Source organism: Fopius arisanus, unplaced genomic scaffold (assembly GCF_000806365.1).
Source record: "Fopius arisanus strain USDA-PBARC FA_bdor unplaced genomic scaffold, ASM80636v1 scaffold00012, whole genome shotgun sequence".
NCBI lineage: Eukaryota > Metazoa > Arthropoda > Insecta > Hymenoptera > Braconidae > Fopius > Fopius arisanus.
The window spans coordinates 1614367-1634570 of NW_011887751.1; the positions used below are offsets into that span (position 1 = coordinate 1614367).

At 38.3% G+C, this 20204-nt stretch overlaps 2 protein-coding genes across 5 annotated transcripts in view; one reads left to right on the plus strand and one right to left on the minus strand.

Annotated features, from left to right (window-relative positions):
• The window catches only part of LOC105263060 (SAM_USH1G_HARP domain-containing protein Sans), an 85379-nt gene extending 82686 nt beyond the window's left edge, over positions 1-2693 (plus strand). For all 3 annotated transcript variants that reach the window (XM_011299034.1, XM_011299036.1, XM_011299037.1), the window contains one exon: positions 2349-2693. In XM_011299034.1, the coding sequence (XP_011297336.1) occupies positions 2349-2605 (257 nt within the window). In that variant the 3' untranslated portion in view covers positions 2606-2693. The remainder of the gene's footprint in view (positions 1-2348) is intronic.
• Positions 2694-4928: 2235 nt separating this feature from the next.
• Positions 4929-20204, minus strand: part of LOC105263061 (UPF0472 protein C16orf72 homolog) — an 81112-nt gene continuing 65836 nt past the window's right edge. For both annotated transcript variants that reach the window (XM_011299039.1, XM_011299038.1), the window contains one exon: positions 4929-6533. In XM_011299039.1, the coding sequence (XP_011297341.1) occupies positions 6391-6533 (143 nt within the window). In that variant the 3' untranslated portion in view covers positions 4929-6390. The remainder of the gene's footprint in view (positions 6534-20204) is intronic.

Below are 20204 nucleotides of genomic sequence, written 5' to 3' on the forward strand. Positions count from 1 at the left end.
CGAGCCGTTGATTTTTAAAAAATTCTAATCGGCAAAACTCCATTTAAACACGTGTTAAATCACTCGAATTTCAAAAATTTATATCTCAAGTTCAAAACGGTCAATTGCAAACGGAAAAGGCTCATTTTGTTGGTAATTTTTCAAACTATTCACCATAAAATTTTTAACGAAAACTGTCGAAAAAAAATTCTACGCGACAACAACCTTAAGACTTCTTAGCCAATTCGAAAATTCCGATAGGTTTTTTCAGGATTCTTGAAATACTTTGCGTTTTTTAATGTAGGAAGTGTAGGATTGTTTTGTACGGTCTTCATCCCGGATTTTCCGGTGAGAAACAGCACAAACTATCAAAAGCAGCGCAAAAAGGTCAAAAACATCTCAGAAACAGGAAAATGCACGCTGATATTCAATCACCTCTTCTTCTCTCTCAGAGACTGACTGAGCCGATATCGGTACAATTTTGGTTTGATTATTATAGGTTTGGTTTATTAATGTCTTGTGTCAATGTCGACTTCAAATACTATTTTACAGGTATTCAATGTTGCCTGCCAACCACCATTTATTTTCGCGAGCGTCGATAAAATTTGATCACACTTTTTCCAGACGTCCAGTTGACGTCTCCCATCAAGAGAAAATCCCCAACAAGTGACAAAAGCCTCCAATGGTCAAACTCACCTCTAACCTGCCAATTTTTTAGACACACAGGGATGGTTCAAACTTGACCTTTTAGCCTTGGATAGAGGCGTTCCAAGTGAGCTTGCCCGAGCCGAGAAAAAATTAAGGTATTCGGTGTTGCACACTAAAGTAACGAAAGAATGAAATAATTAATTGTAGATATTCAGAAAGAGGGGCGGATAATAATAAGAGCGGTGATTAAACTCAGATTTGACGTAGTTGGCAAGCTTGGATGACTGTTGGTCCTAGTTTGGCCCAGGTTAGCTCTGTAGTTGACAATACAAGCTTTAATTAAGATCGACTTCCAAGCTTAGACCGGCGCTATAAATCATTGAATAGCCAAGGTAGGTCCAAGTCTGGATTCCAAACTTGAGCTAAGCTAGGTGACTGCTGGTGCAATCGTGGGCTAAGCGCAAAACCAATGGTTAAGGACCACCGGCGATCTTCCATGCCTAACTTTTTTTATCTCATTTTTACGCAAAGTTTTTCCATATTTTCAATGTTGAATATGTCATATTTGCTGCGCTGGGATTGAAATCTTTTTGCAGCACTTTCAACAACTCACAACACTGCACATTCATATTGTGAATTTATTTCTCAACCTCCCATATTAAAAAAGCAAGGAGTCTTTTGTTTGTTTTGACTTCAATTAATTTATTCTCGGTCAATGATCGATTTTGCTTTAAAAAATTCAATGAATCGGTTTCTTGAAGGATATAATTTATCGAATATTTAACAATTCATCAATCTCAAAAATGTATTATTCAATGCATATTGGTCATTAGTGAGTCGATGCATCGGAATTAATTATTCAAGGCATTGAAAATCAACATAAAAATCAGCAAATGATGCGGTTTTGAACTCACATGAAGCAATAACAAATATACATGATTTTCACAATTATATGGATGCGCATTGAAATCATAGATATGGCCTTTGCGCCAGCACAGGAGTGAAGACCTGAAGAGTGCACAAGAAAGTGCACGAAAATCCCAGGCGTGAAATTTTGTCTTCATCTGCCATCACTGCGTGACGAGAATCCTCGCTCACTCTAACATTGCCTCCTTTGAGACAATTTTTATCTTTTAGCAATTATTATCTCTTTTAATATTATCGATTCTTATTCTTATTCTTTTTCTTATGCACGACCAATCTACGCACTGATATTAACCAGCTGACAAACCATCCAAAGAGAGGGTAATTCTTTAAGTGTCCTCCAAAGAATTCAGACCCTCGAACGTGGACACTAAGGTAGTTTTCAGTGTATTGCAAAAAAAGGTGAAAACTAGGAAACAATTCAGGAAATTTTACGGAACTAGGTATCGTAATTTTTGCACTCGGGAAGCTTACTTTTTATCGACCGAGATGTAAAATTTCTTACTTGAATTTTCCTTTTTCCGTTTTGTCAGTTCGTCCCAGGATTACGTCGTACACTGGACTTGTTTACAGAATTAATCGGGTACTTTTTCTTGTATTTTTCCTGCCGGATACTAGATATTTTAATAGAAAAAAATATTCTGTCACAATGCCAGTGAAAAACTAGATTGCATTATTGGAAGAAGCAATAAAATAATTTCATGAAAAAGCAAAATGTGAAAATACTTGAAAAATCAATGACAGGAATTGAGTTTCACTGAATTATAATTCTAACAAGATAATTAATTGTCCTCTAGCTGGAGACGAAACTGATGAGACCGACGAAGAATGGAGTCCCCTGCAAAGATTTCTGGTTGCTCATAACTTGATGTCTATCCAATCCAGCCTGGAAGCCGAGCAAATTGATCTCGAAGCCTTGATGCTCCTCACAGACGCTGACATGGCAGCGTTAAAATTACCGCTGGGTCCAAAACGAAAGCTTACGAATGCTATTTCTACCAGAAAAACCGCACTGGGTGCGTCTAAAAACATTATGAAAGACAGCCGATTGTGAATCATTTAAAGGTAGAAATACCTTCAAATTCGTTAATTGAAATTAACGCATTAATTACGATGGAAATAAAATTTATAACTTGTCGCTGTTTTGCCGTCTTTATATTCTTACAGAAATTTTACAAAGAGATTTTAGAAACTATTCCAAACTATTCTTTCGATTACCATCCGATGTACAGTCTCAATCATTCCGATTTTGTTTCTTACTTTTTCATTTTAACTGCAATTTATCTCAATCGTATTTCCCTATCTTCATCCATCGGGACAAAAAAATATATATGCTTTCTTGTAAACGATGGAACGAAAAAAACAATCAGCACCATCATGGCGTTATTCATTTCAATTCAAATTGTCATATTATTTGTATGAATCGAGTTAATCGGGAATTTTAAAAAAGTATGACGCATACAAAAAATTTAGCTATGTTTCTCAGAAACAATAATTTCGTAAAGAAGTCAATTTTGTGGGAGAGAGGAGGGAATGTTCAACTAAAAAAAAAACAAAATTAATTTAATGAAATTTTTTATAAAAAATATGTCTCTACAAAAAAAAGTCCCAATTCTTCATGAAATCATTATGTGTCCTGTCTCGAAATTTTTTCACAAGAAAAATTAATTAAAAAATGTATGTCATAATTCACGATAACGAGAAGATTACTTGGATTCACTAGAATTTTTCTATTCTGTGCGCATTTTTCACAAATTTTCATGTCCATGATTTTCACAGAAATTCAGCAAACTCTTTCCTTTTCGTAAGTATGGAATTTAATTCCGACGTATACCTATATGAAATCACTGCTCTACTGCATACGTGAGCTCACAAACCGACAAATCAATCCAATTGCATTTCCGAAAAATCTCCATAATATTCTTTCAATCTGAAAAATCCTTTCAGTAAACTCGAAAAATACACAGTATGACTTATTGTACTTCATTTTTCAATAGAAACTGAATCCAAACAAATTACGAAAATAAATGCAATTAATTCAACTATTTTATCATTTTCACAACGAAGCCAATTTGTTTATCATTCGAAAAATAAAAACATTACAACTTGGCTATAATCAATTGAATTATGTCTGACGAAGACAATAAAAAATAAAGAATACCAATCCCTTACCTCCTTCTGAGTAACTGGCGTGAATTCAAACGAAACAAATATTATGAATAAACGGCTTGGGCGTGTGGGCTGTTCTGCGCTCTAATGATCCATCCAATAATTCTATACACTTTCGTGGAATAACAAAAAAAAATTCAATAAGTGATTGTTAATGGGAACTGAACACTCAATCAATTTTAATTTCAAACTTCCGGAAAATGCTTATTTAATTATTATTCTAAATATATTACGTTTAAAGCTATTGAGTAATAGTCACTGAATGATTATTAATTATTTATCAACTACACATTAATCAGAAATATTTTTAGGTACTGAATTACTTGAATCGTTAGCTACCTTCATAGTGAATTTTCATTGTTATATTTTCATTCATCTCCTTTTATTTTTTATTTCGAAAAGTATTTAATTAGTAAGCACTATATTTACAATAGAGTAATAACATTCACTCATACTCAGAAAAGTGCATTGTTTCCTTAAATTTTTTAGTTTCATCATTTTTGTCGTGATCTCTTCCAATGTTGTAAGGGTCATTTTATAGAGAGAAGTGAGTCTCAGTCAATGAAACTACTCCAATGCTGAAGATATTTGAAGATACATAAACCATCAATGAACGAATTCTCAACCCCAAATATCAGCAGCGTTTTTTTTTTTTACAAATTTGTGAGAATTTATTTCATTGGACTTTCCAATCGTAATAGTAAAAGAATACGATGAAAGTTAACCACAGAAGTTCATTCGCATCATCAGTCAGTTTGGTAATTTCATTAACCAACTTTTTATAGTTTCCTTCATTTATCATCGATCTTATGACCCAAATTATAAGGGAAACGAAGCATATTGCATTTTTCAATTTTAATATAGAAGTCACATTTCACCTATTAATGTTCATATTTAGTATATAAATTTTAATCTTTTCGAAATTCTATTCATGTATATTTTTGGGGAATTTTTATTTTTATTGACCATTTGCCTCCACAATTTCTCAAAAAAATAAAATATTCAAGTCTTGCTTAAAAAATTTTGTATTTTCTGACAAACGATAATTTTTTTTTGTGTTGATATAAAAATTATTTGAAAATGCTGATTAAGGTGCTGAAAGACACTTTCTTCGGCCTTCCACATGGGTAATGTTGTTTTTTTTTAAATTTATTTCATGTTCACGAAAGTGGCCTTCGGCCTTCCACATAGGTAATGTTGTTTTTTTTAAATTTATTTCATATTTATGAAAGTGGCAATCACTTGTTATGGAGGTGCCAAATGGCGTTTAAAGCCGTAAAGAGGAGCTAGAAGACTACGAATGAAATGTATGAGCATGTAATAGAATGGCAACAAATTCAGTAGCATTTGGAATTGCATACAAGAAACTCTTTATTTCAGGTTCATTCGATTTTTTTACGTATTGATGCATGCACATCACTTACATGAATACATGTATTTCCAGGATGAAAAGACAACCATCCACGACGATAAGAAGACAAAGTGTTTCTTTGAGATTTTTTTTCCATACGCAGAGACAAAAATACTGGAAAAATTACGGAACCGTTCCGTAATCGTAGGGTGACTTTGCTTCTCGGGGAAAAGTACATTCCATAAAAATTGTTCTAGAGAGCAGGAATTTTCCGAAATTGTCAGGATAATTTGTATGATACCTACAGTACTGTTCCCTGAAAACCGATTATGGAAAAGTTCTACAATTTTTCGAGTATTTTTTTCTCTCTGTTCATAAAATATACAATTCAGGTTTTTTTTCAAGCGAAAATTGTGCATGGAAAAATTAAGTGAAAAAATAAGTGAAAAGAAAATCCCATGACAACAAACGGGACAATATTTTTCCGCAGTAATTTTAGAGTTTTCGACTTTAAAAAGTACATAATACCGATTCTTAGAAGAGAAATCGTCAGAAACTATACGGGAAAAATAATTGAAGAAAAATTTTAATGCGCGCATTTTTCTCCTCTCTCCGCATACTCCTCATATTGAATGAAATTAGGAAATAATTGGAATTTAAATGCTGCCTGGCTAGTTGATAATTAGTGAAATGTGCGTCAATAACGATTCAAATCTGAATTATTGAAATCATCAACGGTGATCTATTTATAAGTGAATTCATGAGAATCCCTTCAATTTCATACTTATACATGTACATAAACATAAAGGGGACATTAAGTAGCTTTCTGAGACATTAATTCACTATGATTATTTATACAATTCTAAAATTGAATTGTTTGATGACAGACAACTGTTGATGTTCAATATCCCCTAATGTGTACCTGTAGATATGTATAAACTTCATTATGAGATTAATTTCACATATATTCAGTATTTATAAATAGGTATGCGTTTAATAGCTTCGAAGTGTGTCTGCTAAATGAAGAATCCTGATTCGAATTATTTCACACACTGACCTTTCTGTACCCTTACAAAGTGAAATGGCAACAGAGTTTCTTCTCGATAATAGTTTATGATATTTATCTTTTATTACAGATTTATAACATTTTAATCAATTAGTCGCTAAACGAATCAGGCAGAAGTAGTTGGAATCCTTGTCCTCGTGATGTTTAATTTGTGTCGATTACATATCCTTGGATTCAATCGAGGGGTGGCAGAAGCACGAGGAGGGAGGGCCAGTGCTTCTATTGTAGCTTACGTATACAATAACACGATTCGTTACATGAAACGCGAGCGTTTGTGCGTGGGAGAACCCATATCGACGTCGTGTGAGGCCGGTCGTTTATGATGTCGTGCAAATTCACTACTTATGAAGGCTGATAGCTCCGACTGCCTTCCTGTACGTCGTGACATTTGTGAACCTAGATGATTCAGAGTAGGAAGTCATTTTTTTAACATTAGTATATTAGTATGGATAACATTTGAAAATTTGCGAAATTTAAAAGATAACGGCGTAAGGTTTAGTTTTTACAGTAGTCAACTAATGTTTTAACAAAATATTATAAAATATTGTTGAATATTTTGCCAATTTAAATCTCAGCCTATAGGACCAAGAGATTGGACATCACATCGGAGGTATAATATTCATATTTATTCAATAAAACTATTGGTAATATCCAGTTATAAAATTTACCCGATTATTTTCTCTATTCTGATCTCATCATGTATTTTTATTAATGAGCTATTTTTTCTCACTCCAGCCCACTATTTTTTCCCATGTGAAGAATGTTAGAAGAATTTTCTGTAATTTTTTGTGTAATTGTCGTAGCTTCGATGTTAGAGTTAGATGATTGCGGAGGTATTTTCTAATAATTGATGCATCTCGATAAGTTGCCAGCGATTAACCGAAAATTCTCGTCTTTCGGGTCTTACAGTTAGGATCATTGGAGACATCTCGAGGACTTCGAAATATTCTGAAATATATGGAAATCGATTTCCGCTCTCATTTTTATAAAAGGAAAGAAAATAAATTATGAGTTAAATCGTTCTCTTAATGTTTTTCTTATTAAGAAAGCAATTTAATTCCCAAATTATCGCGATTTTCTGAATGGTTGAAATTTTTGAAATTTCCAAAACTTTGCCGCCACTTGCTCCCCCTGGGATTATTTGTCCAATAATTTGTCCAATATCCAATAATTAAATATAGAAAGATAATTGAAAAAAGAGGAGAAATTATCGACGGGCGATCTACCAAATTTACAAAAAAATAATAAAAAATATGCAGCTTTTCATTGTGTTAAACTGTTAGGCAATCGTTCGTCCTTTCAAGCTACATAAATTTGAACTCAAATTTTAATATATTTTAGGCTAACAAGATAAGCTTTTAACAAAAAATCACGTTTGATAGATAGTCTATGCGGGCCTTTAGGATGTTCTGCACGTATAGTCAAAATAAAAGTTTATGACTCTTCCTATAATTCGTTATATTTATATTTTTTTCGTTGTATTTGATTTTTATGACCGAACATTATATTGTGTAAACAAATTAATGAAAAAAAAAATTTTAATCAATCGTCATGAAAATTTTATCATTTATATCGGAATATAATAATCTGTATCAGAATAATATATCTGCTGAATTTACAGAAATTGTCATTTTCCCCATAAGAGACCGTGTTAAAACAATCAAATTAGCAAAACTTTGTGACGAGGCACTATTTGTGGCCCCTCCCCTGCTCCCCTCACCCCTACACTCACGCCCGCCAGAGACATCACCGGAGAAAAGGAGAAACACTCCCCACCCGCCGTTCCCCTCGTCGCCACACGCAACACGATGGGAGAAACCGAAACCCGCCATGACGACGTCACAGCCCACGTGACCCGGAAGAAGGAGACATCCTTTGATGAGCCCCCCCGAATGAATAATTAAGACGAGGATATAATAATTATCGGCGATAATCGGGGAAGAAGAGCAGCGAGTGAACGGCAGCCATCACTCGTAATACAGTTGCCCCGGAGTTTGACATGTTTTTGGTAAATTGAGTTTTGGACAGTTTTGTTGTGAGATTTTGTGGACAAGAGTTTCGTGGAGGAGAGTCGTGGAGGGATCGTGGGATTCCAGGAGTGTTTTGGCGTGGAAGATTGTGTGTGCCGTGGAGGCTTTTGATGACAGTGGAGAATTTGGGTGATCATAGAGGATCGCTTAAGTCGCCGTCGCCGTGAGTACCCTTTGGTTTCCTTTCCCACCCCAACAAGCATACCGAACCCCGTGTGATATTTTCCCCCCCAACGGTGAGCCTCTTATAATATTAATTCTTTGGATGCCTGTATAGTTTTAAGGTCATCATTATTATATCGATCCCCCGTATTCATTAGTCATTCACTCGGCCCCCCCTAACTTCACCCCTTCTGCTTTCCAATCATGTTCTCCCCTTTTTTTTGTAATATGAACTATATCGTGGTGCCGCAAGTTGGCTAGCGTTACCCCAACCTTCAAGCTAATTAATGAGTAAAGGGCCTTCATTCTTTTGGTTTTGTGAAGTGTTGTATAACGATATTGAGAAAATAGAATATATGGATATTAAATTTATCTAAATCCCCCGAGTAATCATTCACTCCCCCCCTCCTTTTTTTTATATTTCAGGGCCCCCTGTACAGTATAACAAATTCCAGAATATCGTGCCTTGGTTGGGAATTATCCAGGCTAATTCTCTGGCCAAGGTCATAACTTATGATAACGTCAAATGCGATGAAACTACAGCTATACAAAATGCTGTCCAATTATTATTATTGAAAATGGACAACATGAGGTTAAAAAATCCATCAACTTCCTCAGGAGAAATGCTTCGAACCAAAACTGCAAAATAAAATTTAATGGCTATACCACAATTATTTATTGGAAACCCAAGATGACCTCCGAGACATCTCTGATATTTTAGAAAAGTAAAACTATGACTTCTTCATCGTTTCCTTTAACGGTGGAAGAAATACGAAATTTATACTCAAGGATCTTGGAGTCACGTTTTCAGACCACGGCATTCTCCGTGACCTGACGGTAAGAACCATTAAAGCATCATTGGTTCGACAATTTATCAAAACAAATTAAAAAACGAAAGAGAATATCTTCGCATTCAAGACCGACCAGCAACATACTGTTCCAAATATCAAAGTTTTAAGGATGCAGGTTCATTGTCATCTCAATCCTCGTTGTGTGGAATGCTCTGACAACCACGATGTAAAGGAGTGTGAAACCGACTCCCTAGGGGGCGCAAAATGATGAAGAAGAACACGCCAGAAGTTTAGAACAAATTATTTGCAGAACTAGCCCCATCCATTCACTTCCTATCGGAACTCCTACTTTTCTTGATCCAACGGCAACACTAGGCCTAGCACCAAGCATTCGATTCGTCGTAGTTCAATCTACACTAGCAGCTCACTGAACTAGCACAAATATTCTTATCAAACAGGCAAATCGCATTGTTGCAATATTGAATAATATTAACATTAAAAAAATCTTTGATGAATTGAAAAAGATGAGATAAAATAATAGAAATCACCTTCCTCACTTATTGAATCAATCCCAATCCTCTGCAACTCCCTGGCCAACAACATATATGTTTTATAATTCAATATGTTTGCCTTGAAACCTCACTTAGAGGAATTAGTAGGTATTGCCTCTAGGTATAAAATCAATATCATTTTACTATCAGCAACTAAACTGAATGAAAAGACTAAAAATATTAACTTTCTAGATTTCAAATCAATCAGAGAAGATAAGACAGCAAACATCTTGAGCATTCGGCTGTGCATTCTACACTGTACTGTATTTACTCTCCTATAAAACATAGGAGTGACAGGGGAAAGCACAGGAAAAACCATATCGGTACAGGCGGTTGCACTGTTAGCAACCTCCCACTCATCGGTACCTGTTGAAAAATCCGATTTAGCGGGGTATCGAACCCACAACTTTCAAAACACTAACCTCGCATATAGCCAATGAGCTGCCAACGTCGATTGTTCATAAAGTTCTGTCACTTGCCGAATAGGTATGAGAGGAAGTTTGTATCGAAAACAAACCCATTCATATATACTCGATCTCCAACCCCCCTAGCATTTTTTTAGGTACACGTATCCTAGTTCATGTCCTGTGGCTGTCAATTACCCTGCAATCATCTCTGATGACGGCAATACCAAAGATTTTCCCTGGACTTGCACTAAACCAAACGACTACCGTAGCGCCCTTTCTAAATTCATTACTAGCTACAACACATTCCTCTTCTTGTCGAAGGTCTTGATATGTTATCACCATGATTGCAGTTTTCTGGGTACTATTGATCACTATCGATCGATGTTAACCACCAAAAACCACCTGATACATCAGTTTCACACCTTGTAAGAGTCTTCATTTAACAACCTACCTCTTCTCCCCACCATCCATCGAAAACCATCCCCCTCACCTTCTTCACTTAGATTAAACTTTACCAAAACAAATTGGCCCAAATTCTGAGATGAAATGAATTGCCTTATTCCATCGAAAAATTTACTCTACAACAGGACTACCCAAACAGATGAAAATTTCACCAAGCTTACAAATGATATATCAAATGTTATCCACGTCTTCACTTTTTCACGGAGTCCCGAATCTTTTGCGACTCGTCTTTTACCAAAGATTCGACTACTAATTAAAAAAAAACCTATTAAAAGATAAATGCTATAACTCGGGTCTCTCTAAACTCCTTGACTGGGGTGCGAAGAGCACGGTTGAGCAACCGAGCGAGCGTCTCTCCAGGTGGCGAATAGAAGGTGGGCACACTGAATAACCTGACTTTGATGGGACTTCAGGTAGAGTCACCGGGGACCCTGCAGGGGAAGGACCAAAGGAGTGATCTACAATGGGTATAAGACGTTTCCAACACGGAAACGGGGCAGAAACGTCTAAAGCTTCTTTGCGGACTAGCTCCCCAAGCCAATGATAGGTATGAGGTGTCATGCGCGAGGGCACAGTAGCAGTGGTCATGTCTCGTTGTCATGATGCCCTCAAACCGTGCCCAAGGCTACGTGGCGCGAGGGGAGTCGCGCTAGTAACGGTGCCCTCGAATATTAAGCGACCTCCGAGTTTAAGTAACCAAACCCCGGGTATTCGCAGCGCTAGTCGAGTGATATCATATAACTGCGGTACTCGTAAGACTTGCATGGACAAGAACACAGAAACACAAAGTCCGCCTGGGGCTAATAATAATCAGACGGATAACCAAGAAATCTGTGGACTACCGAAGAACACGACCAAATATAGCGGAGTAAGGGACGCTTTAAGAAAGAGAGGGACGCCATCAGGGCTACTCAAACCCAATGGACTCCTTCTCGAACGAGTGGTGAAAAGAGTTGCGAGACGGTGAACGCCATAAAAAGGCCTGCAACTGAGCACAGCACTCCTAGCCTTCAAACAGAAAGACCAGTGAAACAGCCTAAAACCAACAACTTCCTCCCAGGCCGCAAAAAAGATGATCAGGTGGGCGGTCGTATCAGAGAACTACACAGATCAGAAGATACCCAAGAAGAATCCTCTCTCTCTACCGGAGGGAACAAAGGCCTTAATCTTCGAGGGAATGTGGGAAAGGGACGGTGTAGCCTACACCGATGAAAAATCGGAGATGTGGCAGAAAACCCCATTCCCTGATGACAAAATCGAAAAAACAACAGTGCAGGTGCTGGCATCCGAGGAGCTACCTAAGCGCCATCGGATGGTGGTGCACCTAAAGAATGAGGAGGTGTCATACGGAACAGTTATCAAGCTCATGGGATGTCAGAACGAGGGGATGGACTCCGAAGACTGGGTTGGTGTGAACGGCATCGAAAGTAAGGGAGTTTCGAGCGCCCATTGCTGTGCCGTAAAGCCTGCAACTTCAGACCTCACTGCGGAACTCAAATAGTAACTGTAAAGTGGCTCGAGAAGAACCGCAAGGGGGAAGACTCACGAGGAAGTGAAGTGAGCCCTTCAATGACTCATACGACTTGCGAAATACTCCAAATGAACTGGAGTGCCTCCGATATCCTCTGCCGGATGCTAGCTACGATGCAGACAGCCACAGGTCTTATTCAACAACCATGGTTAGTGGAAGCCTAGGAAATTCTGGAAAGCTATTCCATGCAAGCCTCGAGGAAAACAAGAGCCCGCCTCCTTATCGAAGGGATAGAAGCCACTTCTTCACTACAACTCATTACTGGATATCTGGCGGTAGTCAGAATAAAAACCCAGTTACAAGGGCACAGAGTCTCAGAGTGCATAATAGGGTTGGTTTATTTGTCCTACGAGTGCGTAGAGCCTCCTTCGATGCAAGAAATCGAGAAGGTCACAAACAAAGTGAAGGAGGATGGGCTAAAACTACTGCTCGGATGCCACGCCAACCATCCCACCACGTAGGATCGGAGAGTTTCAACACCAATGTAGAGGGTGATTGACTACTTCATTTTGGAAAAAGTTCTCATGCTTCTAAATAAAGGAACGGAGTTAACCTTGGACTATAGAAGACGAGAAGTGCTGAACATAGCAGAGCGGGAATGGTAGACATGGTAGAAGTCTGCAGGGGCTCAAAGGAACCCTCAGGTTGAAGCCATAATCACATACGTCTAAGTCTGGCTGGAAGGATAAGAAGAGAAAGAACACAGACTGGAAAGGTTACAGACAGGAATCAATGAGAATCCAGAATATACCCCTCAGGTTCAACAACAGAGTGCAACTGGAACACGCAACCAAGTACTTCGGAGAGACAGTAAGATGTTCCTTTGAAAACATCTCTGTCCTTCGTTCTCAGGAAGGAACCAACAAGATAAGCTGGTGGAACAAGACGCTAGCAAACCTGAAGAACCAACTGGGGAAGGCATGGAACAAGGTTAAGAACCCTTGTGATAACACACACAAGGGGTAAACGCCCGAAGAGGGCAAGAGTCTCCATAGAAAGTACAACAAAGCTCAGGTAAAAGCCAGGAACTACAGTTGTAAAAAGTTTCGCAGCAATATTTGGCGTCTGTGAGAGGTCTCTAGACTAGTAAAAGTCTTAAGAAGAGGAATCTTATCCAACATTTTCATGTAATGTCACACGATGTGGCACTATATAAATGTCTCTTCTTTGATGTATGCATCAATCTGGGAATCAAGCCAGATGGCAGCTATACCTGTACCCCGGAGGAGACGTTGGAGCTGCTGCTGAGCGAACACTTCCCTGGTTTCATTAGACAAAATGTTGTTCAACAAGCTCCCGATATAAGGAAAGAACAATGTGAACCTCGAGACTGGGCTCTAGCAGCCAAAACCGTGTCCCCACAAAGGGAAGAATGGGGAATAAATTCCTTTGAACCTCGAAAGGCGCCAGGTTCAGACGGCATATTCGCTGTGCTTTTGTAGAAGGAAATGAACGTCATCTTGTGACCACTTACAAACATTCTCAGAGCCAATGTGGCTCTCAGAATTGTACCACTGGTCTAGGGGGAATCGAAAATTGTGTTTCTATCCAAGCGTGAAAAAAATGGTCAAGCCAAGAGATTTCAGATTCATCGTTCCTAAGACGCTAGAGAGACTAATGAACAGATACATAAAAAGCTCACTGCTAATAGACCGACCTCTGTCCTCATCGAAGTATGCCTATAGAGAGGGAAGGCCTAGAGACACTATCTTGTGGTAAAAGTCGAAGAGAAAATGTAGGAAAAGGGTTACGCATTGGGAATATTTTTTACGTCGAAGGAGCGGTCTATCGCACCAAATACAATGTAATAATGGAATACATGTCAACGAGGGGCTACCCAGAGACTAGCACAGGTGGAAGGTCGCCCATAGGAGGCTGCCCACAGGGCGAGGTCTTGTCTCCACTCCTGTAGTGTCTTGTGGTTGATGAACTTCTAGAGAAACTGAGGGAACAGGGTCTCATTGTATATGGCTATGCTCATGGTGTGGCCAATATGGTAAGGGAAAAGTTTTTAAATGGACTAAGTGATGAAACGAAACTCTCAATCAAATCTGAGAAGACGTCCGCCATGATATTCACGAGGAAATACAAAGTGATAACTCCTAAACCACTGAGGCTGGGAGGAGAGAATATTGCAACGCCACCTCAATGACATATTTAGAAGTCGACCAAAAGCCCCATTGGAAGGAGCACAATAAAACACATGAGCAAAACTTATGCCTCTCTATGGGCATGTTGAAGGGCCACGGCCAGAGGCTGGGGCTTCAGCCCGAAAATCAGCATATAGCTCTATAGAACAAGCATGGGCAATCTCCAGGTAGCTCGGAGCAGAGCCATAAACTCGAATGAGACATCCAATAAAGTTTACAACCGATTCAATAATAAGGGTCTTAGTACTAGCATAGTGGGGGCAATAGTGGGGGCTTCACAGGTACTAAGGTGGGGAGTGTCCCATGAAGCGTCTGGCAAGAATTTATCCTCCGGATGGGTAAGACTTGTCGCGCATCTGTTTATTTTTTAATGCACACTTGAAAAAAAATTGAAATTTTGCTCATCGACTTATTTCTCTGCTTTTTTTTTACTTGAGTCTCATTTCTCCTCTTTTCCTTTTCTTAAGCGTCACCCCCACTTCGGTTGATCTCAGCGGAGGAGAAGGGCCTTTACGACCTGGGTCATAAGATATCACCCGATACAGTGGGCTTTCGTCTACCCTTTGTTACGCACTAATAGAGGTCGGGAGCACGACTTGCTCTCAGAGCAAAGTTTGCCCAGCCCTGCTATAGAATGATCCTGCTGCCGGGGCTCACGCACGGGGCAATGGTCTGGTGGCCCAGGACGCAAAGAACGGAAGTAACGAACCGGCTCATGGCTCTGCGAGGAAATTACAGGAGCATCAACCGGGGCCATGAAAACTACGCCGCCAGACGCACTCTTGATCTGTCACCTCTTGACCTCCTACTGATAAGCCCCTTGCCCCTCCAAATTCCTGCACGATAAAATAGGACCCTTTTTTTCAACTGATTAGCCTAATTGGGGTTGGTAGCTAGGTGACCACAGAGAGTGCACTTTGTCCAGGCCAGATGTAAATCACGAGTCGATGGCTTTATATCTAATCTAAGTTCCAAGAGAATTTAATATTTAATTGCAGTTGTTTTTGGATTTGAAATGTAATAGCTTGAATAAGGAAAAATCACTTCTAAAAAACCTTACAAACTAGAGGTTTAAGAGAGAAATGAGGCATTGTTTTCGTGTAGGGTAGCAAGACAATTGCAATTTTCTATCGGTATTGACATAGCGAAGTTTCATGTTTCCATCAGACCCTGAACTGAATTCACATTTGGAGCTTATTTTATGAATGCATTCTGTTATGAATACCCGGTTTTCGGTCGAAGACGTCGATTTAGGTTTTCCCAATTAAAATTGCGAGTTATTAAAAAATACATCTTCACAGTGACTTGAATCTCCACTAGATGAATTTTTACTTAATTGCAGGACATTCATACGTAATAAAGGGTCTAGCGCAGGGCCCGGCAACCTGGGCTCATCGGGCTCACGCGGCCCCCGAGGTTCGTTAGTGAGAGCTGGGAGAGGGGCCTCATCCACTTAACGAAACTACCTGCTCTAATTCGATTTTTCTCTCTCTCTGAGGCCTAGTTTAACCAATACCAGCAGAGGGCGGCCGTGTGATCGAGCGGCAATTTTCAACTTTTCATAAATTTGAAATATAAATATCAATTTTTCACTCGAAATAGGCAGCAATATTAGACAAAAAAATATTTCAATGCTTTCATGGTGAGCACTCACCGTGGACAACTATTTCATGTCTAGACGATATTTGCAGCAATTTACTAAAAAAAAATGCAAAATATTTGACCGCAGTTTTAATTTGAATTTTAATTTTGGATTTTAGAGGGATGAGCAATATTCGTGCAATTTCAATGTCTGTCGAAAATCAATAAAAATTTATTAATATGCCGTTGTCAATAGTAATGGATGGAAGAATAGAACTTGGATTGCCCCGAATAAGTGACAAGTATGTCCGACAGTTTCGATGAATGATCATGGTCAATGGAAAACGCGGTTTATATGGTGCACTATAATATAGTGCAGGTTGGTTTCTTGGAAACCTAAACATTGGAATTGAAGTAATAAAAATAAACTCGAACAGTGCCAAAAGGATATTTTTGATGAATGACCATTGTCAATGGAAAACGCGGTTTATATGGTGCACTATAATATAGTGCAGGTTGGTTTCTTGGAAACCTAAACATTGGAATTGAAGTAATAAAAATAAACTCGAACAGTGCCAAAAGGATATTTTTGATGAATGACCATTGTCAATGGAAAACGCGGTTTATATGGTGCACTATAATATAGTGCAGGTTGGTTTCTTGGAAGCCTAAATATTGGAATCGAAGTAATAAGAATAAACTCGAACAGTGCCAAAAGGATATTTTTGATCAATGACCATTGTCAATGGAAAACGCGGTTAATGTGGTGCACTATAATATAATGCAGGGTGGTTTCTTGGTATCTGTCCTTGCCAATTTCCATTCGACTTCCCCCTACCCCCAGGCGGCCTCTGACCAATGGCATAATTATTTCGGCAATAAAAATTGTTATTCGAAGAGGAGGGGTTTTCTTTTGCATTGAAGCCTAAGTTTAAACAATTTGTGATCAGTTTGTTCGGAGCACGCGAAGAACAATTTACCTCTTGCCAAAGTGACACAGCTTACGCTCAAATCATCAGTTTAAAGTGATTAATTTTCAAGTGAATTTAATTCATTAATCAAGATTTTAGTTTATATTTTCTAAATAGTTGTGTAGTGAAAACTTCCTTTTCAACTCATAAAACATGGAGCCTCCTATGAAGGAACTGCGCGTTGATAATTTCAAAGCTGAGTGGGAACACCTTTACTTGTGCTCGAAATTTGGTGAAATTGCCATTTGCTTATTATGTTCGAGACAGTTTACGTGTTTAAAAACGTCAAATTTCAAACGGCACTATTTCGGACAACATACGGAATATGACGAGAGTTTTCCTTTAAATTCATTAGCGCGCCAGAATGAGATCAGATCTTTGAAAGACGCCGCGCGCGCTATTTGTGATGAAAAACCAACGAATAATGATTCCATTTTGCCGGGAAAAATTAGTTCAAAAGTCGAGTCTTCGGCCCAAGGCACGCGGTCCGATAAATATCAGATTGAGTGGGAACATCTTTATACGTGTAGTAAAATCAGCGACGCGATTGTTTGTTTATTGTGTGCCCACCACTTTACCAACGAGAAAGACTTTAATATTAGTAGACATTTTAAATTAATCCATTCAGATTTCGACGTGGAATATCCGATTTATACCGAGGTCCGCAGCAATCGAATTCTATTATTGAAAAGCCAGCGTCAAATCACCGTTCTTGATAAACCATTAATAAACGATGATGCAACGGCCAGTGGACACATTTCTCTTGTCGTCGCGTATCGTTTAATCAAGCAAAAGAGGCCGTTTTCCGACGGAGACGATTTTAAAGAGATTTTAACCGATGTTATCGGTATTTTCTTTGGAAAAACACAAGTTGAAGATCGCGTTAATAAGTTTGTCCGCGAAGTTTCGTTTTCATCGAGAACGATCGCACGTAGGGTACAATCTATCGGTTCCAATCGTCGGGAATAATTGCTTAATGACATTTCTCAATGTCATAATTTTTCATTACAATTAGATGAATCAACCGATACAGCCGGACATGCTCAAGTACTAGTTTTCTTTCGTTTTTCGTTACCGGATATGACTGTAATAGAAGAAATGCTGACACATTTTCCAATAAAAAAACACGCGTCGGGAGAAGAGATTTTTAGAGCATTCAAAGATGAACTCATTCTGGCGAAAGTACCGCTAAATAAATTAGTGTGCATTGCAACGGACGGGGCTGCAAATATGACCGGAAAGTTGAAAGGTTTTCTCACTCGATGCGGTAACGATTCGGATTTTCCGCCGTTTACATCTATGCATTGCATGTTACATAGATTAGCTCTCTGCATGAAAAAAATATCTATCGACAAGGTTTTCAATTTAGTCGTCAAAATTATGAACGATTCTAGCGAAACCGCTGGCCAAGCGACTTTATGAAGAGTTCAAAAAAGCGAATGAAATAGATGCGCGAAATTTAGTTTACTATACAGAAGTTAGGTGGTTAAGTAAAGGGGTCATGCTGGAGCGATTTTATGAAAATTTGCCTGCAATTATCAGTTTTATGAAAGAGGAATTTGATCGCGAATATACTGAACTGGATGATTTCGAGTGGCTTACACAACTAGCATATCTTGTTGATCTCACTAAACTCATTAACAATATTAATCTTCGAATGCAGGGAAACGGAAAATTTTTGTGGGATTACGTGCAGGCAGTGACCACGTTGAGAACATTAATCAAAAGAATCCAATTCAATTTTTCCAAAAATCTAGTTCCGTCTATGTTTACTGCGTTAGAATCAGTAGTAAAGGGATCCAGCAACACAGCATTCAATGGCCAGCCTTTCGCAGAATTGACGCAGCAATTATACGACGATTTAAATCAGCGATTTCCCAATATAGATGATTTACAGTACTTGTGTCAATTTTTCCAGGCTCCTAAAGCTTTTATGTATGATCTTGAACGCCTCGAGTCTACAGTAGTTAATTTTACACGCGTAAACGGTGTACAACTCTCCGTTGAAATGGAAAAATTTATTACATTCGATTTACCTTCCAGCAGTTCAAATGATTTGTGGAAGATTATAAACGACGGTAATCATTTTCCAATTCTCGCAGAATCCTACAAACGGATGCGTGTGATGTTCGGAACAACGTATCTTTGCGAATCAGGTTTTTCTCATATGAATCGCATTAAAACCTCCGGTAGGTCGGCACTGGGAGATGAGAACTTCAGAGAAGCCATGCTTGTGAGTCTCAGTAATTATAAACCTCATTTAGAAAAAATCGTGGAATCTATGCAAATTCAACGCTCGCATTAAAATTAAATCATTTACACTTTTAATTACAACCTTGTCGCTAGATATTGACAATTACAGATTTAATATAATTTGACAACTCTTAGCAGCATCGGATTAATGGAAGATTCTCCAAGAATCTGGCATTCGTACGATTGTTGCTATGAAACTATTGTAAATATATTAGTAATAAAATTTTTTAAGATCAAATTTTTTCCTATTTCCTGCACCTTTTGTTCCTTCCCATTACCCATGATGGAAGACGTCTACCACCTTCCCGCGGTTTCCATTGAGCAACATTCCATAATGTTGGCCAAGAGTAGACAATTAATTGAAAATACATTCAAATGTATGTATTTCAAATTTCTAATTATTTTCGTCAAATTTATAGTCCCAGATGCTATCCTTCCATCGAAGCTAAAGATTAGAAGGTACGATTCACCGGAGAAATAATGAGAAAATTGATGTTCTCATGCTATGAATAAAAAATTTCATTTTTCATTTTGACGTGGCAAAATGAGCAAAAATCAAAAAGTAATATGAAAATCCACAATGGAATTTCCAGGAATATATTCCAAAGTCGACAATGGTAACTTTGCATTTTTCAAATTTAGAGTTCCAATATTACTATTTGAAAGAACAATAATAATTGTCGACTACCATTTCGGAAATATATTCTCCAAGGTTTTCCTAAATTTTACTTTTTCAATTTTATATTTAAAATTAAAAACTGAAATTTAGCGCGAATTCTGGTGAGTCGGCCATTTTTATTCGACTCGCACGCCACTCTACGTGGCTGACGAAAATATCGTCACCACTAGGACTTACTCGCTCACAATGGTTGGCTAATTGGGTACCTATTAGGATGAGAGGATTATCCCGACCCTTGTAATAGGCTGGCTCCCGACTACCTGAAGGTTGCCGGGCCCTGGTCTAGCGAGACTCGTTTATAACATTAATTGAAATTTTTGGCGAAGAGCCTTTCACTTGGAATCATTGACTTCCTTTGGGGGGATTTCCACAGCAACGTTAATTTTGTCGGACAACGAGGCCTCAAATTCAACCTGACAGTATCTACTTTCTTTCCTTTATCGTATACCTATTCGGACCTTGACGAGTAACCTATTCTATATATAGTGCGTGTGAGGAT